This window comes from Electrophorus electricus, chromosome 19 (genome assembly GCF_013358815.1).
Source record: "Electrophorus electricus isolate fEleEle1 chromosome 19, fEleEle1.pri, whole genome shotgun sequence".
In the NCBI taxonomy this organism is placed as follows: domain Eukaryota; kingdom Metazoa; phylum Chordata; class Actinopteri; order Gymnotiformes; family Gymnotidae; genus Electrophorus; species Electrophorus electricus.
In genome coordinates, this window is record NC_049553.1 from 9,849,585 (window position 1) to 9,873,114 (window position 23,530).

At 44.2% G+C, this 23,530-nt stretch overlaps 1 protein-coding gene across 2 annotated transcripts in view; it reads left to right on the forward strand.

The window, feature by feature from the left end:
* Positions 1-1,875: 1,875 nt before the first annotated feature.
* The window catches only part of fgf11a (fibroblast growth factor 11a), a 49,294-nt gene continuing 27,639 nt past the window's right edge, over positions 1,876-23,530 (forward strand). The window contains exons 1-2 of one of the 2 annotated variants that reach the window (XR_003411957.2): positions 2,045-2,131; positions 21,178-21,646. Coding sequence is in view for 1 of the 2 variants with exons in the window: in XM_027028918.2 (XP_026884719.2) it covers positions 1,939-2,131 (193 nt within the window). In the remaining variant the exon portion in view is untranslated. Of the gene's footprint in view, positions 2,132-21,177; positions 21,647-23,530 lie in introns of those variants that run through there. The other variant, XM_027028918.2, reaches the window with a different exon arrangement.

A 23,530-nucleotide genomic window follows, 5' to 3' on the forward strand; every position in this document is an offset into this window, starting at 1 on the left:
CAGAGAGAGAAGGGGTGTGGCTAAGAGAGAGGGAGGTACAGAGAGAGAAGGGGTGTGGCTAAGAGAGAGGGCGGTACAGAGAGAGAAGGGGTGTGGCTAAGAGAGAGGGAGGTACAGAGAGAGAATGGGTGTGGCTAAGAGAGAGGGCGGTACAGAGAGAGAAGGGGTGTGGCTAAGAGAGAGGGAGGTACAGAGAGAGAAGCATGTTTTTAGTGTTAGTGCAATAATACCAGAAAGGAGGCAGAGAGGGAGTCTCTCTCAAACACACACACACACTCTTTCAGTTACTCTCTCTCTCTCACACACACACACACACACACACTCTCTCTCTCTCACACACAGAGACATACTCTGTCAACTGCAGGCAACCTTACACACTACTGTTAACCTCACCCACATGCACACACATGCAGAAGGAGAAGGGGTGAGAGGGACAAGCACTAAACAGAAGTCCGAGTCAGAGGAAGCAGACGAAACGAGTGGAGAAGCTGGACCCAGAACTGGAACCCCCGTACCACGGGGAACGCTGCCCGCCCCGGCACCGGCCAGCCGGACCCAGCGTGCGGAGCTGACTGACATGTAGCGCTGCTCTTCTGATCTCCAGCGTTATCCACAGGGGACGGAATAGCTGCACCCTCCCTGCCTCTCCACTCATCCTTGTCCTCCATCCCTCGTTCATTAATCCCTCTCCATCATCCCTCGTTCATTCATTCCTCTCTGCCTCCTTCGCATCTCGGCGCGGGTGAAGGACGCGGCGCTGCGGCCGGCTCCCCACCGGCGATCATCGCACACCTCGCCGCTCTGATTCCTCACTCCTCCTCCTCTTCCTCCTCCTCCTTCTCTCTCTCTCTCTCTCTCGCTCGTGAATGTCACCTCTGTGTGAGGGAGCCTGTGGAATTTACAAACCTTCTCCCAGGGGTTGGAGATGGAGGGAATACTGAGGAGACTCAAAGAGGAGGCAAGCTGCCCTCCGCCCAGCTGCTCCTGCCCTTACTGCTCCGCCTCTCGCACTCCCGCCTCACCTCCGCCGCTGGATGTATGCTTCTTGGTTGACCAGACCAGGTTTTGATTTTTTAATTTATTTTTTATTTTTCTTTTGTAACCAATTTGTGTATTAAATTGTAATGGAGGCAAAAGTAGATTTCAAGTGAGAAGAGAGTTCCACTGTGGCGTGAATGTTTTCATTTTCTTCTTCTTTTTTTAATGGCCTGCCTGGAGTTGTTCCAATCCTCAGAGATTTCGGATGCTGTAATCTGCTTTTTGCCTGCTTGCCAGTCCTTTTGACTTTTAAAGTTGACTGAGAGTGTCGTATGTGGAGTGGGGGCTTGTCCGGGACAGGCTGGGGTGGAACTGCGGAGGAGAGCCCCAGAGAGGCAGAGCCGGAGGGGAGCACGCTCGAGCAGCACGTCACTCTCTGCCACCCAGCAGCGACATGACTCGGCTAATCACCCACCAGCGCGCTCGCAGCCTGTCAACACCACAAATGAAATACAACACCAGCAACTGAACCAAGCAACTCACACTGCCATTTAGGGAACCCTGAACTAGCGCCTGCATTTAAAGACTCAGCCTTCTTGTTTCTTTGTTAGGTAGGTGCATTTTTTTCTTTATTTTTCTTTTTCTCCTTTTTTTTCAAAGAAAACTTCACTCGGACGTGTTCTCATGTGAACTCCGCCCCCTTCACTCTCAAACCCCGCCCCCTTTCCCCCCTCTCTCTGTTCCTGTCTCCTCGTGTGTCGGTTAGAGTGGGACAGACTTGTCCCTCTCCTGCAGTCCGCTCCTGTCCCCTGGCCAACTGGGCAGGCTGGCGGCCCGCTGACGCCCCTCACACCCCCCCACCCCCCACCCCCCGTCCATCTCCCCCCAACACACACACACACACACACACAGACACACATCCTCCCCCCCGGCGTGGACAGGTGAGCCGGCCACGGCGAGATGGCCGCCCTCGCCAGCTCTCTGATCCGGCAGCGCAGGGAGGTGAAGGACCCCCAGGCCAGCCGGCAGATCTCCAGCAAGCGCAAGCCCTGCCCCAAGAGCAACAAGTCTCTGTGCCAGAAGCAGATCCTCATCCTCATCTCCAAAGTTCGACTGTGTGGAAACCGAGGGCGCAAGCTGGAGAAGAGACCTGGTGAGTCCTCGGCCGTCACCTCTTACCCTCGGCTCCGTCGCCCTCCGGCCAGCGTGCTTCGAGCCGGGTTTGCATGGGAGCCACCGTCGGTCACCGCGGGGGTTCAAATGTCAGTCTGACAAACTAAATCATTACCTGGCATGACCCTGTGAGTGATGTGTGTTTGTGTGTGATGAGGAGACACTCACAAGTGTTTGTATGGTGGACATTCTGTCTTCAGGAGGACATTGCCGTCGTGTTGCCGACGATCCACTTTCCACATAAATGTTGCCAGAAAATTGTAGACAAGTGTAATTTGATTTGTGGCACATTTTCCTATTGGCCAGATCTGTTTGCAATTTGGTGAAATGACAAATTGCTTACTGGCAACAGTTTGTAGTAGTTTATTTTCCAAAGTGTGAGCGTGTGCTTGGGTGTGTGTGTGACAGTAATCAAATCTCCTATAAAGGACATCATTCCACTGGGAGGTACAGAACAGTGTATGCTGCCGTCTAATTGTCCTGAATCATTTGGTTGCGTGACACTGCAGTGCCTTTGACAATTTATGGCTGACAGATGAACTCAACTCATTTGCCGATCATTTACATGCATGCATAAATGTCACATCCATGTTTACGAATCCTCTAGTCTCTCTCCCATGCACCTTCATCTGGAAACCATCTGGCTATATCAGCGTGTGTGTGTGTGTGTGTGTGTGTGTGTGTGAGTGTGTGTGGGTGTGTGTGTTAGTGTGTGTGTGTGGGTGTGTGTGTGTGTGTTAGTGTGTGTGTGTGTGTGTGTGGGTGTGTGTGTTTTAGTGTGTGTGTGTGGGTGTGGGTGTGCGTGGGTGTGGGTGTGTGTGTGTTAGTGTGTGTGTGTGTGTGTGTGTGTGTTAGTGTGTGTGTGGGTGTGTGTGTTTTAGTGTGTGTGTGTTAGTGTGTGTGTGTGTGTGGATGTGTGTGTTAGTGTGTGTGGGTGTGTGTGTGTGTGTGTGTGGGTGTGTGTTAGTGTGTGTGTTAGTGTGTGTGTGTGTGTGTGTTAGTGTGGGTGTGTGTGTGTGTGTGTTAGTGTGTGTGGGTGTGTGTGTGTTAGTGTGGGTGTGTGTGTTAGTGTGTGTGTGTGTGTTAGTGTGTGTGTGTGTGTGTGTGTGTGTGTGTGTGTGTGTGTGTGTGTGTGTGTGTGTGTGTGTGTGTGTGTGTGCATGCTGCTGGTAACGTTGGTGTCAGCTATTTTGGTAATAAACCACAGCTACACCATTGACCTTGTCATAACCTCTGGTTGTCACAACCAATAGGTCAGATAACCGATGAGTTTATGAATGGAGGCTAAGGGCACTTGAGAGCTCTATGACATAAGAGAACTGAAGTACAGTTTGGGTTGTACTCTTCCTTTTAACGTGTTGCTAGAACTCTGGCACACAGCTTTTGGAAAAGATAGACTAGTTTGACATAGCTGGAAGGTGAAATTGTTTTGTTTTTGGTGGGCCTGTGGGTGCGGGTTGTGTGATCATGAGTGCATATGTGCAGAGGGTCAGAGTGCAGTGTATTATATTTACAGAAATATTACAGTGATGCTGGATAATGATAAACATATAAGATCAGAACACTCCAAGGCAAATGTATTTGTACAGCACTTTCCATGCACAGCAGTAATTCAACGTGCTGTACGTAGCATATTCAAATAAAATAAAAATAACATTGCTTGTTATATCCTAAATCACCTCAGGTTTTTTGCAGAAGAAAAGAAGAAAAGAAACGTTAAAAGCTTTATAGAAATGAATGTTATTTATTGTATTTTATTATTTGAAAACAATTTTTTTAAATAGAAAGTGCAAGTACAATTTAACCATTAAACCATTAAAATAAATAAACAATAAAATGAAGACCAAAGTGCAATAATAAAACAGTCAAACAATCAGACAACAGAGTAAAGTACTGCCAAGTACAGTGTAAGAGCTCAGCTATAAGCACAAGAGAACAGGAAGGTTTTAATCTGAACTCTCCTGCTCCCTCTTCAGTGGGCGCTTGGTTCCAAAGTGCCCAGCCATTAGGGGAGCCACTGAGAGTGGGGGGCTACGAAAATGGCACAAATGAATCTGAAGCATGAAGCACAAATTGGCTCTCTGGCTTAGTACCAGGCCCTCTAACCTTGAGCTGTGAGACACATATAATGTAACTCTGTCTTGAATCAGTTTCTTTCATTTCAGATTTGCATGCGAATACAATTGGACATGGATAAGTACTCTACCAATGAAGTTATTTAAACAGAGAACAGTGATGGTTCGGAGAATATGCTATGAATATGTGTCTGCTTTGTTTTAGGCCTGTCGGCAGGTATAGGGGTGACATGGGGACCCCCTGTACCTGCAGTTGTACAGCATTTGTATAGCGCTTTTTTTTTGGTTTGAAATCCACCCCCTTGACTTTTAAATCCAGCCCTCTCGCACCCTTTCTCTCTATGTCTTCCTTGCCTGGTTGCAGTGGGAAAGCCCGGAGACACAAAATCCAGTACCAGAAATGTAGTTCAGCCTCTTGTCTTTCTCTGTCTTATACACACACACGCGCACGTGCATGCACTCCTGATGCATGCTTCCGACAGCCCCGTTACTTTGGAAAGGATGCGCTACGTGCTCGTCACCGCGTCTGGATATTTATGACACGTGCGTGCCAAGTTCAGTTCCGTAATTACCGGGGAGACCGTCGTCCCGTGTCACAGCATCTGGCCAGCCGGCTGGCGACGACACGCTAAAACACGGCGCCACGCGACTGCCCACCGCCTCGGCAGAAGGTGCGCCCCGCCCCCGGTTCCGCCTCCGGTTCCGCCCGCACTCACGGCTCAGAACGCCGCTCCAAATGCCGCACTTATGGTTTCATTAGGAACGCGGCGGGAAAAGGGGCGGTGCTGCTCGTAGAATTGCACCGCGCTGAAAACACAGTTTTGCCTGTCAGCAAGCAAGAGAGGGTGAAAAAGGAGAGAAAAATACCTTGGTGTTTAATTTTGGAATTAAAGGAGGAAGGAGGAAAGGAGGAAATACTCCTTAGAGAATGCTGAATTGTCTCTGTCTTTGCCTAATACTCCTCCTTGTTTTAATTAAAGAACTTCACTCTGTCTAAACACCCCCTTCCCCCAACGTCGACCGAGACAGAATATGCTTCAGGTTTACTTCACTTACTGAAGGCATACACGTCTGTGCTGTATGCGTGGGACAGAGAGGGGAACTAGGGTGCATATGCATATTACATTTGTCAGTGTTTTGGCAGGCAACCCATACAAGCCTCTTTGACTGCATACAGTATAAGTGCTATTTACTGTAACATCTAAATGTTAGAAGTGTGCATGTGTGTGTGTATGTGTGTGTGTGTGTCCTCTCCCTAAATGCAGCATATCTGTTTACTTCTGCTGTTTCTGTCCTTACATGTTTTTAAACCAGTGATTTTGGTTCTTAGATGTTAATTTAAAAAATAATGCTAAACTGAATGTTCTCACAATGGTTTTGCTTCTGTAAACCTATTTTTATTTTTAAATGCCAGAGTTAAGAAGCAAGAACCTTTATTTTAGATGAGACCAGCACACACCACATTACAGTGACAGCTGTCCTAGACACTGTACTCTCTCTCTCCCCCTCTCTCTCTCTCTCTCTCTCTCTCTCTCTCTCTCTCTGACTCTCTCCCTCTCTCTCTCTCTCTCTCTCTCTCTCTCTGTTTCTCTCCCTCTCTCTCTCTCTCTCTCTCTCTCTGGGGAGTGGTAGGTCACTGTGACTTCCTAGCATTCAGTGATTTTATAGATTGGGTTTCTGATCCTTTACTGTACACAGATTTATTGTCACCTATATGACAGGAGTCTACATGTCCTGTTAGAAGTGTGTGTGTGTGTTTGAGAGAGACCTCTACTTTTTGGTGCTTTGTCTGTCCTGATTTTAGGTCACATGAAGAGCAGACACATCAACTCATAACATACACACCAGACACACATGCACACACACACACACACACACACACACACACACTTCTAACAGGACATGTTAGAAAGGTGATAATATTTCTGTGACTTTAAAGTATTTGCAATATAAAAATATAATGTAACCCTTGAGTCAATATTGCGTAATACAACCAGGACACTCTGGAACAGTTACAGTGTATCCTACACACCACACCTAACATTGCTGGTGTGTTTGGGGGGGGGGGGGGGTATCTAGTAGCCCCCCCCCCCCAACCATTCTCTATCTGTGTACATTACTCCTTATTTCTGGTTCCCAGTTTAACACCAGTACACACTCTATACACACTGATACTCAAATCCTCTCTGGCAGAATGAGGATGCTGAGTTGCTGAATGTTTAATGCCTTTGGTGGAAAGTAATGAGAAAGGGTTTTAACTTACTAGTACCATCACTCTGAGTGCTCAGTGATAAAACCTATTAGCACTGTTTTAGATTGATTCATGCAAAAATTCTCTCTCTCTCCCTCTCTCTCGCTTTCAAACACACACACACACACACACACACACACTCTCTCTCTCTCTCTCACACACACACACACACACACAGACACACACCTGTTTTTCATCTTTTCATAAAAGCCTCTAATTACGCTCACACTAACACACACACACACACACACACACACACACACCTACACCTCACCTCAAATACCACATTGTGCATTCTAAGCATGGTGGCCTTGTGCAGGGGTTCCAGATTGGTATCACATTATGTTCGGGCTCATTTTCAAACCCATGCTGGCTCACGCGCGCATAAACACGCATACACACCTGTTAGACTACTAATCCTGGCTGCTTAGGTGCATATGCCTTTACACATGCTACTGCGAAATGGGAGTGTTTTCCTCAGAGTGCTTTTCATGATTAGAAAGCACATGAGAGTGTGGAACAGCGCCTCCTTCAGGCTTCCAAAAACATACACATGCACTCCAGTACCTTTGATTTCATCAAGGTGAAAAAAAAAAAAAAAAAACCTCACCAAAAATATGTACAAATTACAATGAAAAAGATGTCTGTGGACTCGGTATGAGTGAAGTTGTACAAAGAACAAAGACAAAAAGACAAAACTTTCGGATGAGTTTGCTCATTCACATTCACACTGCAATGACTCTACTCTTGACTCTTCTCACCACACTAAGAGAAGCAATATGCAACAGCAGGTGCCTTTTTAATAAAGCAAAGTGTGTGTGTGTGTGTGAATGTGAGACTATGTATGTATGCATGTGTATGTAGGTATGTATGAATAAGCCCTGCAGAATTGGCAGAGACTCCATATTGTTATTTTAAAACCATCTCTCTGAGTAGGACTTTTATAGCACACAACTTCATGTTTGGCTGTGGTCTTTTACTGCCCTATTTGATTGACTATGTGCACTCAGCTTGATTTAACTGGAACTAAAACTGTAAAGTACAAATTTGTCTCTTAGCCAGAAACCATGGAAAAATACTGTAAAAATGGACCAAATCATCAGCTTATGCAGAGTAGTTTTTCAATTGCATTGGCACATAACAAACATAACAGCATGTAGAATGAGGAGAATATTACTTCAGTACATATACAGGCATTTAGAAAGAATTATTTGCAGTTCAAGTGTAAGACATCTGCAGAGTCGTTCATTCGGTCTCCTTGCCACTAGAGGTAGTGAGGAAGTAGATGAGAGTTTTCCTGGGTGTGGGTGTCAAGTTAAACTAGTAAAAGCAGATTTGTTACCAAGTAGAACAAGCTCTTACTGCTGTTTCTTTTTAGCATGTCTACATGGCATCAGAGGTTAACCTCTGAATGTGTTCAGCCAGATCTGGATAAACCTAAGGCTGTCTGACAAATGCCTGAGTCCCAGGACTTGCAGGCCCTACAGCAATTTCTTGGCAGGACAAGCTATTGAAATTCATTCCTCTGTGTAGTGAAGTCACTGGCCCTTTGAGGGAATTGTTCTCCCAGAATGTGGAATGGGGCTGGCATGACACACATGATATGGCATTTGATAAACTAAAAATGGCTTTAGTGCACCCCCTGTGCTTCAGTACTCTCATGTGGCCAAACCAGTTGTTCCCTCAGTAGACCAATCACAGCCTGGCCTGGGTGCTGTATGTCTCCAACCTAGCCAACCACTAGTTTTTGCGTCATGTGCCCTCACTCACACACATTACAAAGGAAATTTTGGCATTGGTATTTGGGACCCAGAGATTTTATGATTTTATCTAGGACCATGGTGTCTCATTACCATTTCTTGATAACCAAAATACAGAAATCTTTGCACGCTGCATCAGTGTGTCTTCAAGGAAAGCTTGATCGCTACCGACTGTTGACAAACTCTTAGCTGCCACCGAGGCACATCGCGTCGCGCAGATGAATTCAGAGCTGCTGGTGAGAGTGATGTCACATGCAAGTAGCTTGTGTATAACATCGCAAATGGCTGGCCAGCTACTTCAAAAGAGCTCCCACACACTCAATTCAGGATGGGCTATTGCTTCATGGACAGATGTAGGTAATTTCACCAGCCCTACAGAAAGTTTATGTCAGTCAGCTACATCGGGGTCATCCTGGCATCGAAGCCATAACGCACAGGGCAAAGGAAATAATGTACTAGCCCCTCTGCGTATGTAGACATATAGAGAGCTCTCTTGTGCTGTTCACCATGCAATGCACTCAGTCCCCATGTTCAGCTGCTGCAGACATGGCAATGCAAAATGTTCTTGTTGACTCTTTTGTAGGTTGGTTTGAATATAACCACCTGCCCGACACAAGGAGCATCACCATCAATGCAAAGGGACTTTGCTATCCAATGTGTTGACAATTCTCAGAGTTTTCAGACATATGGGACTTCAGACACGCTCGCAGATGTTCCCAGCATTTACAGACAAAGACTTTAGCGGATCATGCAGCGAGATCCAAAAGACACCTGCTTGTACAATCAGACTCTTCTCCATGTTTGCAACCTGCTCAGTGGCTGTTCTCCAGACCAATCAAAACCTTCATTCCTAAGTTCATACTCAATCCTGTCATTCATGCTTGGGTGATGGACACCAACACATGGAAAAGACTGAGAGGAAATGCGCGATGATTGAAATGCCCACCAGCTACCTCTTTTGCCCAAGGGCAAATCCCTAGAATGCAGACAGTGCATGGTTCCGACAGGCTGGCACTAGTAAAAGACCCTGCTCCTCTACTGAACAGCTATGTGGTCACATCACAGGGTGTCAGTTACGTCAGGAGCATGCATCACCTCCTCTATGTTCAAGAGCCTGGTCCTATCAGTTCAGAGGAGGACTTACCACCAGTCACCCTTCCAGATTTACGAGAACTTGCAGTCGATCAAGTCCAAACCTAATCAACCCAAGCAGCTGTGTGCAAAGGCTTGGTAGCAGCTGACCTGTAGTTACGTGATCAGGGAGAATCAGTTATGCTAAGTGATGGTTTCAAGGATATGTCCCATTGTGTTGAACGAATCTCACCATTTTGAATTACAATGGCCTGATTAGCTTTATTTTTGAGCTTCATGTACTCATACATTTTTGTTACCACTGTTCCATTATATTTCACCTTTTTGTATTGAGTGTGTATTGTTTTAGAAGAAGGGACATAGAGTTGTTAGGTCTATCACTCTGCCACTAGGGGCAGTCAGTAAGTAGATGAGTATTTTGGTATGTGCTAGTGCAGATGGGTACATTAGTAAAAGTAGGTTTGTGTCCAAACCTCACAAAATCATGATGTTGTGTCTTTTGAACAATACAAAGTCAAAGACAACTGAATTAGTAAAGATCAGAATTTCTAGGTTAATAATGATCAGATTTTGTTAGGTTAGTAAAGATCAGATTTTGTTAGGTTAGTAAAGATCAGATTTTGTTAGGTTAATAATGATTTTTAAATTTTGTTATAATAGCAGGACCTTGTAAGTCATTGCCATTATTTTTGTTGGCAAGGAACCTCTCAGTCAGAATTAGCCGTCCACTATCATTAGTACTGTGTAGACCGTTAGTCTTTGCTGAGGCTCCCCTAGGCCCCTGGGCATCTCAGGTGGTCTGGACCCAAAAGCCCCTTTGTGACAATGTGCACTGTAAAGTGCCATCCAAATATATCCGAACCGAGCCAAATTGAGCATTCCACAGTGCTCTGGAAGTTTCCTTTTGTAATGGTGCCATATTTCAGGCGTACAGAGTTTCATTACGTGCAGAGGCTGACAGCAGCGGAGGCACTTGGCTGTGTTCATTTACTATATGGGGAACTAAGACTCACCTGCCTTTTCCACTGAGTCTGTGTGTCGCAGGCTCTGTCCACGGAGCTCTCGTCTCAAATGGAGCTCCGTCTCGATTGATCAAGGTCACGCTGTCAGAGTCAGAAGAGAAAGGACAGGAAAAGCAGGGCTGTGTCACAGGTGCTATGTGCTCGGGGGATGAGGCACTGTGCTTCAGGAGCTTGCAGTAGTTTTCTAGTCTAGTGTAGCTACTGTACACATACTGTGTGGTTACATAGAAAAAAGGTATTGATGGAATATATAATAATGGCCTCAATATTTTACCTAACCATTTTTGCACAGAAGTGAATGTGTTTGAATGTTGAATAGAATTGTGTACGTTAGTTGTAATGACATGTTTAAATCTTAGTAGCCAAGAGAGGTGGCAGTGAGTGTCTGAATTCCTCTTTATTTCCTAGAGACTGCCACACTGCCACTGAAGTTCACCAGCAGTTCCAAAATTAAACTGAAACATTTAAGTGGGCCTGAAAAGCCAGGATAATCCTGTAATATGGAGAACATGGCTTCTGTTTTGAAAATCTGTGGAAACTACATACCACAGTGGCTCATTATGGAATGCTTATCAACAACTGGATCTTTTTTTTGTGTTAAATTAATGGGCTGTGTTGTTACTGACATTTTAATTAGGCTTTAAATAATACTTTGGAATAAAGTGAGCAGTTTAGTGACATACTAAAGTAGGCAGCATGAACAGCAATTATTTCTCTGACAATTGCTGTGTCATGCCTGACGTCTTATAGGGGAGATATATATATATATATATATATATATATCTCATATAAAAAGACTTTAATGAATGTATTGTGGTATAAAACATAAGTGTTCTCCATTCTAGCTGTGGATCCCTAAACAGTCAAAATTTGTGCTCTACCCCAACTCCCAAAAAACCTGATTCAAGCAATTAAGAACACTGAATACATACCTACTGCAACTGCACCAGGAACTGAGAGAGACCATCTGGCACCTCTGAGGGCTGAATTGAGAATAACTGGTATAAAACTGTATTATATTACGATACAGTTCATAAGTGCTGTCAGTAGAGAGAGAAAGGGGTCTTGGGAAGTTTTTACAACATGGACGGTGCTCTGTGTGTGGAGATGGGCAAGTATGTAAGCATGAATGAGAGTGGCTCCAGGCTGCGTTCTGAACGCAGGGGCATGTTCAGTATGTTTTGGGCGCTGGAGAGCTGTCTGGACAGGTGCACTCTAGTGGCCTTCATCATGATCACATGACATGAGATGGCCTGGTTGGCTTCTCAGTTGTGGATGTCTGTGTGCTTTCATTAGGGTTCTCTTTTTTCCCTGAAGGTGCAGTGTATATATATGTGTGTGTGTGTGTGTGTGTGTGTGTGTGTGTGTGTGTGTGTGTGTGTATGTGTGTATGTGTGTGTGTTTACACTCACCTTTATGTGGTTAATCTGTCTGGTGTGCTGAGCAGCTTGGCATGTCTCCAATGTCTGAGATCAATGGCACATTAAAGTGAAGGACGAGTCATGCACCTGTGCTCCTGTTATTCAGGGATAACACACACACAAACGTATGCATACACACACACACACAAACACACAAACATATGCATACAAACACACAGACACACACATACACACACACGCACACACACACACGCATCCAGACAGGATGCTGCAATTAGCAGTGTAATTCAAACACATAATACCACACATAGACTCCACTCTTTCTGACATACACACACACCCACACGCTCATCCTCTGGTAAACAAATCATGAAACACACAAAGCCTGGGAGGAAGACTTCAGATGCTTTCATCTGTACACACACAATTAAGCATCACCTACGGTGAGGCCGCACACAGGCTTTCACACCCAACTGGTTTAGGTCCCTACTAAACTATTCATCACACTGTCACTCTATCTCACTCTCTCAGCAGGAGGGTAAGAATGAGCGAGGGATGACGAGAATGACAGATGTCGATGAGGATGTGTTTTCATCCTTAAACAAGAATGCAGACAAAGTGTGTGTGTACAGACGTCCAAAGAAAATGACAGATTCTTTGAATAACTGCATATGCTGTCTGTAGATACTGCCTAGAGACTCTGACTGTATACACTGTCTATATATACTGCCTGTAGATACTGCTAGTAAACACTGACTGTAGAGACTCACTGTAAGCGTTGACTGTAGATACTGTCTGTAGACACTGTGTGAGGATAGACACTGACTGTGGACACCTTTGAGTTTCAGGGGTACCATGGCAGTGCACCTGAATGTGACTGTCAGCCTGTAATTGTAGCATAAATAACTGAAAACCCAAATAATCACCCAGAATTTAGGGGGATTGTGTTGACTATTTCTTCTGTGCCAGTCAGCCGATTTCAGTTTTAAGCAGACTGGAAGATGTGCAGAAGAATGAAGTGCAAACTGCAAGTGCTGAAGGAAAGAAAAAGATAGCAGCTCTGTCTTAGTCCAGTCAGAGAGGAGACATTTTCTGTTACTGACTGTTGGCTATCCAAATCAAATCAGTAAATGTAGCGAAAGTGCCAAATGCTGCTTTTAAACAAACACACACACACACATACACACTTATTATGCATACACCAACACACTGGTAGCAGTAGAATGAAGTGTTAGATTTATTCCACCCTTAGCTTGTGTTTAACAAATTCACTCAATGTAGACATGTGAGGCATGCAGCAGTGGGTACATTAGGGCACCACAGAACAGTCATAAGAACAGCCATAAGAACAGCCATAAGAACAGCCATAAGAACAGTCATAAGAACAGCCATAAGAACAGTCATAAGTACAGCCATAAGTACAGCCATAAGAACAGCCATAAGAACAGTCATAAGAACAGTCATAAGTACAGCCATAAGAACAGCCATAAGAAGTCATAAGAACAGTCATAAGTACAGCCATAAGTACAGCCATAAGTACAGCCATAAGAACAGCCATAAGAACAGCCATAAGAACAGCCATAAGTACAGCCATAAGTACAGCCATAAGAACAGCCATAAGAACAGCCATAAGTACAGCCATAAGTCATAAAATGCAGGTCTAGGTTACACAGCATTCTGAGTATTCTCTTTCATTGCATTATATACAGAATAAAAAAATATATAAAAATATATTTAGCCACTCAGTCTCAGAGTGTAAAAGGAACAGATGCCACATGCTAGACTAGGTCTCACAGCGTTACAGATCATTCGGGTGTTACTGACTGCTAGTCTGCTGGAGTTTAATTCAAACACACCTGCTCAAAAGATTACTGTAGTGACTTACATAAAGCACATACACACAACTAGCTTGGGTATCACCTTTTGAGGACAGAAAGAAGCTGGCAGTCTCACTGAACTCTTCTCACCTTTTCTGCTCATTCTTGCTAGGTGCACAGTCAGTGTATGCACATGTATGAATGTTGGTGTTTATTAAAGTTGAATCGGAAATCATCAAAACTTGTGCAGGTCTAAAACGTGTAACATTCGCTACAGCAGCTGCTAATTTTAGGAAAACCCCAAAATGTTTTCGTTTGACTCATCTCCATAGCAACAGAAAAAAAAAAAAAAGCATTGAGCTTGAGCATTTAACTCTGAGCTGTACAGTTAAGGCACGTGTCTGATAAAAGTATATTTTTTCCAGTTTTCCTGAATTACATGGAAAATTCTATTATTTCATAGCTGTGATTTTGGAAGGGCCCTATGAGAACTATAATTGCTCTGAGGTCTGCGCAGAGAGGGATTACCACAGGCTGAGTCTTGCTTTCCTCTTTCCTGCTCCTTTTCTCTCTAATTGCACTTTGGGCCCCTCTGTGATGTCTGTGCTGACTCCCTAGTCAGCAGAAAGTGTTTTGGAGAGAGAGAGAGAGAGAGAGAGAGAGAGAGAGAGAGAGAGAGAAGATGTGAAGAATGAAGTCATAAGATGGTCAAAGTGCCTCATTGGGATTGGATTAGAAGATCTAATTAAACATGTCCTAATGAACCTATTAATGAATGTAACATCGAGGAGGCAAATTGTGTGTGTGTGTGTGTGTGTGTGTGTGTGTGTGTGCGTGAGCGTGTGCGCGTGTGTGTACGTGTACGTGGGGGTAAGAAAGTGCACCTGTTCACACCACTCAAGGTTTTATTTCATTGGCATAAATGAATATGAACACACTCCCCCTGGAAGAGTAAAAACAGGCTGCAAATGTAATGAACACTTTCCTCTAAAAGTGTTCCAGCGTAACTGACACTGACCTTTTCAAATGGATCATGAGAAGACATTTTAAGACGTGGGCTGAAGACTTTTAGACTCACAAAACCTGAGAGATGCAATACAAAGGGTTTTTTTTGTATATATAACAGATCGGAGAGCATTCACGAGAGAATTCCATGAAGGAATAGTGCTTACTCACTAAACTCACTGGCTCTCCATAAACATCTGAGGAACATCTTAGCGTTTCAAAGGAGAGAAAGGGGAAAAAAGGAAAAAGCAAACTGCCAGCAGGTACAGAGCTTTATATTAAAAGGCAAAGCTGTGCGTGTGTGTGTGTGTGCGTGTGTGCTAGTCCTTCATTCATTATTTCCTTGCTTCTACTCCCTCCTTTTGTGTGTCCATATTGCTTATAATTATAGCTATAATTAGTGCTGTCTAGTAATATGGTCTTACACACACACACACACACACACACACACACACACACACACACACACACACACACACAGTTGACCTCCACATAAAACCTTCCACAAATACATCACATCTGACTGCAACATATGCACACACTCTTATGGCGTGAACCAGAATCTTTATGGGCATAAGAGCGAAATTACTTAAAGCTAATTAGCTTTGAGTGGCATCAATAGCTTCCTCCCCCACGACGCCCTTCTGCACTGTTCTAAGGTCAGAGTCTCTTTTGTAAACACTCTGATATAAATGCCTTTTTTAAGTACACTTCACCCTGTCATTGTTTGAATGGGCCTTTAAACCACTATTTAGCCAAATAAATGTTACATGGTAGCCAAGAAGAACGAGAGCTGAAAGGCTTTGGCGCACGCTTGCAGTGGGGTGTTGGCGTACTGTGCGGTGTCGAGCAGTGACGTTAGCAATCAGGAGTTAGCACAGTGAGGAGGAACTGTGTGGAGGTGTATCAATAGAGAATCTAGTTTAGAACCCCAAGGCATTCAAAACCTACCCACTAACTCTGTCTAGATCTCTCACACACTATCACTATTTATCAGACTTGTTACTACTTTAAGGCTGTGTTAAGTGCTCAGCATGTTGTGGTGACCATTGTTGGCCAGAGGATGGGCTCCCTTGAGTCTTGGTTCCTCTCAAGGTTTCTTCTTCATGCTCTAGGGAGTTTTTCCTTGCCACTGTCGCACTTGGCTTGCTCACTGGGGGCTTGGACTTGGACATTTGTAAAGCTGCTTTGCAACATCTGTCCTAAAAAGTGCTATGTAAATACATTTCTATTTGATTTGATTTGATTCCTATGAAGCACTGGTTAGTCACAGTATATTGGGAGAATTTTACAGTTTTACACATTAATGTATAGAATCACAGAATATCATTATAAAATGGCAAGTACAAATCTATTTAATTTCCCAAACTTTGCTGGGATGTATATGGTTTGCTGGGATGTATATGGCACGAAGTATACAGTTTTGTAAAAAAAAAAAAAAAAAGTGTTTAAAGGAAGATGGGGGTCATTTGACCTCTTATGTAAGGTTGAGGAGTTTTTCTTCTGATTCTAATCCTGCCATACTACAGTGACTCAGCAGAAATGTGACAGCAGTGAATGGCCAGCCACTGAACCTATGAACCAAAAAGAGAATCAAGGGGACAGCGGAGCCAAGGGTGTTCAGCAGTGGGGTTACAGCCACATTACCACTGCAGCGATCTGTCTTGTGATCCACTCAGATTCATTCAACTCAAATCCAATTCTCAGTGCTGGATTCTGTCATCACGGCTTGCTCAGGAGGTTATGCATTTTCAGTGCCGGACTGAAAGGCCACCAGAGAGTGACGTTCCCGGCAGACTGCTGTTTCTTCGGCCTCGCTCACCTGCTTCGCGATGACAGCGCCGGTGCAGAGTTGGCTGCCTCAGTCTGCTGTGGCGTTCTTTCACTTTCAGCCCATGTCGACTCCAACAGGACTGTTACAGTGTGCCAAACTAGTGGGGAGAGAGAGAGAGAGAGAGAGAGAGAGAGAGAGAGAGAGAGAGAGAGAGAGAGAGAGAGAGAGACAGCGAGCAAAGAACAAATCAGATTAATTGAAGAGTATTGATGCATGAGATGTGACTGCACACTTGTGATGTAAAGGATATGATTACACAAAGAGACGTATCCAGAGAATGAGAGAGAGAGAGAGAGAGAGAGAGAGAGAGAGAGAAAAGAACAAACAAGAGGATGATGGGAAAGGGAGAAACACCTTGAGTGACTGGGAAGAAAAAGTGCAAAGGAAGAAAAGAATGAGAAGAGGAAAGGGGGACCTGACTGTCTGAGTGGCTCAGTGACACCTACTTGGCAGGAGGAGGAGCGAGGCATCCTCGTAACCGTGGCGATGCTGGCACAATCTGCTGTTGATGCGATATTCGTACATGTGCAGCTGCATGCTCCTGTGACATACACACATGCACATCCACAAACAAACACATGTGCAAAAACTACAACAACAACAACTTCTTACTCACTTCCGGTCTAATGAAATTGTGTCTAAATTTATACATGCATTCACTCCATATCACATACTCAACTGTGTGTCAGGTGCACTTCCTTAGTGTCCACAAACAAGGATTTAACACACTCTTTGCAGTCAGAAACAACTGTGAAAAAATAGTTCTGTGTGTCTGAACATTTAGGCACTGATACTTGCAGAAGTTATAAATGTGTCAGTCTGTCTGTATTTAGTCTGTATACATGTGTCTGTCTGTATTTATGTATAGATGTATAAATGTGTCCTTCTGTCTGTATTTAGTCTGTATAGATGTATAAATGTGTCAGTCTGTCTGTATTTAGTCTGTATAGGTGTATAAATGTGTCAGTCTGTCTGTATTTAGTCTGTATAGGTGTATAAATGTGTCAGTCTGTCTGTATTTAGTCTGTATAGGTGTATAAATGTGTCTGTCAGTCTGCCTGTATTTAGTCTGTATAGGTGTATAAATGTGTCAGTCTGTCTGTATTTAGTCTGTATAGGTGTATAAATATGTCAGTCTGTCTGTATTTAGTCTGTATAGGTGTATAAATGTGTCAGTCTGTCTGTATTTAGTCTGTATAGGTGTATAAATATGTCAGTCTGTCTGTATTTAGTCTGTATAGGTGTATAAATGTGTTAGTTTGTCTGTATTTAGACTTCAGGAGTACTGGAGACAAATTAGGCAGATTATCTTATAATGAATTTCTGCTCTTGAGTGAGAGAACAGGAGAACAAAAGAGAAGTAGGAAACAGAGACAAAGGGAGGATGCCTGATTAGCATTGTATCCATGTCCCACTGCCGTGTCTCTGCTGAGAGAGACTGAAAGAATGAGAGAAACTGATGGGGAGCGAAAGCAAAAGAGAGCAAGAGTGGAAAAGAGAGAGAGAGAGAAAGAAAGAGAGAGAGAGAGAGAGAGAGAGAGAAAGAGAGAGAGCTTACTCAGCACATTTCTGGGGCCAGGGTGATGGAGTAGAGAGAGGGAAGACAAGAATGAGTGGTGAACTTGTGAAAAGAAAGAAAGCAGACAAAGGGACTCACACAGGCACATCTCTCTCTCCCTCCCTCCCTCTCTCTCTCTCTCTCTCTCTCTCTCTAAGCTCTCTCTCTCTCTCTAAGCTCTCTCCCTCTCTCTCTGCATTGTGTCATAGGTAAATTGGTAGTTGCTTCCAGACTTATCCTTCCCTGTTGTGGTTTTATTCTCTCTCTCTCTTTATATTCTCCCTTCGTCTCAGTGCTGTCTCACTCTGTACTTCTTTAATAACAACAGAGAAATCTCAGAAAGCGATAATGGCCTACAGCTGGGCTTGCATAAGAAAGAACACAGAAAAGCCTACAGATATATTTTCTTAACAAGGACACACACATTCTGCTCTCACTCTAATAGTTTGTGGAATAATAATAAGTTTACTTCAACCAGATTTTCGCTGAGGTAACAGAGCTTTGCTTCAGTGTAGTTTATTTTCATCTTTTCTCAAAACTGCACATTTCTGCATGTACACACACACACCTACACATGTGCACATACAGTCAGTAGAGGGAACTCAACAGCAGTGAGGGTTCCAGTCAGGGGCACTGAAGTCAAACACACATCCCAGCTCATGCCCATATGCTCAAACTCTATATCTCTGTCACGCGGCATGCCAACACACACACACACACACACACACACACACACACACACACACACACACACACACACACACACACACACACACACAGGCACTTGAGGGTTTTCCCTCAAGTAACACAATAACACTTTAGGGTTTCTGGGACATTGGAATGAAGTGGTTCAGAGTGCAGAAAAACTAACACACTGACAAATGACAATGTGTTAACATTGGCTTGTCCTTTGAAACTAGGCAAAGCGTAACTACATCAGATACATTACACAAGAGTAACTTGACGCTTACAGGTTGTTGTGGCTCATTAAGGTGCATGTCATATATGTGAGAAAGCAGACTGAAAACATGCAATAGCTCATGTGGGAATTAAGCGTCAGTGTTTGAATTTTAGATGGCTCACCTTGGGAGAGCTTGATTGAATTGTGTGAGAGTGTGGGACAGAGCTAAGATGAAGCCTTCACATCACTCAGTTTCAGTGTTTTTTTTTGTTTCATGTTGAATCACAGCACAAAAGTAAAGCAGACCTGACGAGTATCCTCCCCTCCTACACACACACACACACACACAAACACACACACACACACACACACACACACACACACACATCCTGACTGTCATGTTAGACTGGGGTTTTGTTAGAGAGATCGTTAATGTAATATCAGAGAGCTCCAGGGTGGCATCTCAGCCCATCTTTCCTGGTTTCCTCCCAGGCTAACAGCAGTCCTGCCCCCTCACACATCACCCACTACCTCTTGGCCTTTTTATTCATCTCTGCCTCTCATCTTTCATCCTCACAATCATGTTTCTGTTCCTTTCTTTTTCATTACTCGTTCTTTCTCTCTCTGTTGGCCGACTTTAATCATCTCGTTGTTCGTTTAACCACAAATCGTTAAGCTTTCCAGGGAAAAAAACCTTCTAATTAGACTGTCCTTAATTAATGTTGAACCATTCTGCCGCTACAGTGCAATAAGGGTGTACGTGTGTGTGTGTGTGTGTGTGTGTGTGTGTGTGTGTGTCTATGTCTATGTGGGTGTGTGTATACATGTATGAGTTTGAGCTTACATGTGCATGTGTATGGGTGGGTGTTTGCATATATTACGCATTTGCATATAAGGCTCTGCATTAAGAGACCACTCCAAAAGTTTCTCGCTCCACATACAGCAGCCTTTCCATTCCAGTGTGTGTGTGGAGCTCCAACACAGGCTCACCTCATTCTACTTAATGAGCTACTGATCGGGCGATCCCTGAACCAAATCCTGTTTAACGAACAAGACTGGTAGAGAGGTGGGCAAGACAGATGAAAGCTGTGAAAATCAGGGTTATTCCAACAAAGGTTGATTTATGAACTTTGATACCCTGGTATTGTGTCGTTTAAAATGAATGTGAACTTATTTTCTTTGCATTATTCGCGGTCTGAAAACACTGCGTCTTTTTGGTTATTTTGTCATTTTCTGCAAATAAATGCTCTAAATGACAATACTTGATATTGAAATTTAGGAAAATGTTGTTAGTAGTTTATGAAATAAAACATTTTCTTCAAACACATATCTATAAATAGTAAAAACCAGAGATACTGATGCATTTGCAGTGATCTCTTAAGATTTTCCAGCACTGCACGAACATGTTTATAAAAAATAAACATTGAAAAATCAAACAAGAAAGTCAAAGCAAAAAGTCTACAAAATGCATACAAACTTCTAACATACTCTAACAGGTATGAATTCTTCAAAAAATCTTTCACATCCTGTAACCTGAAAGAATAATGTGGACAAGCTATTCCTCATGAGTGCCTGCAGTACAAAACCCAGCCCTCTAACCCACTGTGTGCATCACTGTGTTTACGTCCCTACCTCCTCTGAAGTCCTGTGCATTTCATCCCTAGCACTGAAACCCTAATATCACATAGATGGAGTAATTTTGTTTCTGCCTTATTTTCTTTTCCCCTGTCACCAACTGCTGGCTTATTAAACATTAATAAATGACTTATAAATGCTGTTTGAGACAGCAGTTATGTAATGTAGCGTTATTGATTTTCCTGAGCGCCCGCACCTCCGGGCCGCCGGGTGCGAACGAGTTTGCTTTAGTGGTGCCTGGCCTTTGTCTGATGAGGGATGGACCGGGTTTTCTTTGAGAAGATGATTGATCGTCCAACTAAATATTGCTGGTGCGGGCTAGCTCTGCCTCGCTCTCACTGCAGCAGTCCCAGGCTGGCAGGCAGCGTCCGCCATCATTTTATGCAGTTTAGCTGCCTGCCTTTGATGAAACAAGGCCTGTGTTCGTGTGGGCAGCTCCCAGCCCACGGCACATGGTCACACACGGCATACTGAATCTGACGTTGATGGATAATTCAGGTATGGATTTAAGCTTAGCCTTGGTCTAAGTTGCAGTGCTAATGGTGACTTACCATTGGAAATTCTTTGTAGTCAAGGGTTAAACCTAATCTAGGTGTTGCAAGGATACCTTGCTGTTGTTTTGAGGATATGCTTTGCTCTGTTCAGGTCTGTTTTAAGAAATGTACAAATCAAAACTCCATATTCTCCCTAATAGCAATAATGAACTTCTAACAGACGTCGCCAGTATCTGAAAGCAAACGCCTCGATCAGTGGACCGGCTGAGACTGGATCCGTGCTGGGAGCAGCCACCGAAACCTCCATGCTGCAGCGGTGCCAAACGCCAGAGCAACTACAAAAGATGGGCCCACGAAGCTTTGTCGGTCGCGTCATGCCGCAAGGCACCTCTGCGGGCGTGAGAGCAGCACGGAGCTGACAGCCCTACACCGTAGCTCTGACAGAGAGCGTGACCGCCGTGGTGATTCACCTCCAGTTCTCGTGTAAAGACTCATGGTTTCCAATCAATCCCTGTTTCATCTCATTGTTTTGAAGGGCAGGTTTTTGTCAAGCCCCAGTGCACTCTGGGGGTTTCATCGACGTCCAAGCGAAAGTGCGGCGCGAGGCCTCTTCTGTTTAGAGTGCAAATCTGCTGTAATTAAATAAATGTGTCATCTCTGCTATCCTCAGATCTATGTCTCTCTTTCTGTCTCTCTCTCTTTCAGCTGAGAAAAGTAATGACTGTGTTTCCCCTGCTGATTGGTTGATGCATAGCATTATTCTGCAGGATGCAGACTCTCGTAATTCACCCCGCTGAGGCTTGGATGAGTCGAGAGGAAGAAAGAGAAAGGGAGAGAGAGCTTAATCTGAAAGGAGCGTACAGTAATATAGTTAAGTTTCCCATGGGTGAAGAACTTTTGTTCAATGCCCTGGCCTTGATACAACAATATTTCACCACGCACACACACACACACGCACACACACACACACACACACACACACATAAACATATACAAAGATGGTGTATCATCTTTGTATATGGTTGTTGTGGTGTACCTTCACATCAACCGGAAAGGAATGTTTAAGCTGTAAAGGCCATGTAGAATCTTGGTTATGTGTCTGGATTTCACTGTATATCATAGAAGTATTTTACTAAAAACACAGACCTGTGAGAGGTGTGCACATGTGCATCCATTTACTCAAATTGCAAAATATGAGCAAAGCTCAAACATTGAGTATTAACATCCTGCATAGTAAAAAAAAGTCTGAGATTCTGACACATTGTGCAGTGCTCTTGAACACACAGTGTCGCCGCGCTCTGCTCTACTGTGTGTTCAGTCTGCTTCAGTTTTTGAATGAATGTTTTGCTACTATATTTACTTTACAGACAAACACGCACCATTAGAAACAATAGGATGAATGATAGTGTAAGCAAGCAAAAGCAACCTCTCCGGGTCTATAACGTCACCTTTTTAAAAGTTCAATGTATTCACCTGCGTAAAAGAGAAGAGGGGATAAAGAAAGTTGTTTGTAGTTTGTAGTTTGTAGAAGAAGAAAAAGAATAACGGACACCTCAGAAATGTGAGGAGGTTCTCCACTGAAATGACTACACAACAGTGAGATTAGGAGGAGAGCATGGAGCATGTGGACACTGTGGGAGTGGACACTGTGGGAGTGGACACTGTGGGAGTGGACACTGTGGGAGTGGGCACTGTGGGAGTAGACACTGTGACTGTGGGCACTGTGGGTGTGGGCACTGTGGGAGTGGGCACTGTGGGAGTGGACACTGTGAGAGTGGGCACTGTGGGAGTGGACACTGTGACTGTGGGCACTGTGGGAGTGGACACTGTGACTGTGGGCACTGTGGGAGTGGACACTGTGGGAGTGGACACTGTGGGTGTGGGAACTGTGGGAGTGGACACTGTGAGAGTGGACACTGTGGGTGTGGGAACTGTGGGAGTGGACACTGTGAGAGTGGACACTGTGGGTGTGGGAACTGTGGGAGTGGACACTGTGGGAGTGGACACTGTGCGTGTGGGCACTGTGGGAGTGGACACTGTGGGAGTGGACACTGTGCGTGTGGGCACTGTGGGAGTGGACACTGTGGGAGTGGACACTGTGGGGGTGGACACTGTGGGGGTGGACACTGTGGGAGTGGACAGTGTAGTGTGGACACTGTGGTCATGGACAGAGTGAATGTGGACATTAATGTTGTGGTCACTGGGAGTGACCATAGTAAGCCCAGCTCCCCACACTGCATCACTCTACTGCCACCTGCACATTTCCACAGTCAGTGTTAGCTAGGGTGTACAGTAAAGATGTTATATGAACTTGATACTTTTTTTAAATGACTTTCTTCATGAACAACAGTTATATATAGCATGAACATGGATGACAGGTACCCTACACCATTACAACTTATAGTTAATACAACCCCAATAATCCAGGATCAGCATTCTACCATAATACCTCAGCAAACCAGTTACTGTAAGAAAGAAAGAATGAAGTAGATTCTGGCATGATTCACCTTGTTAGTAGCTAAGATTATGCAATGATGTAAGATTACCATTTTC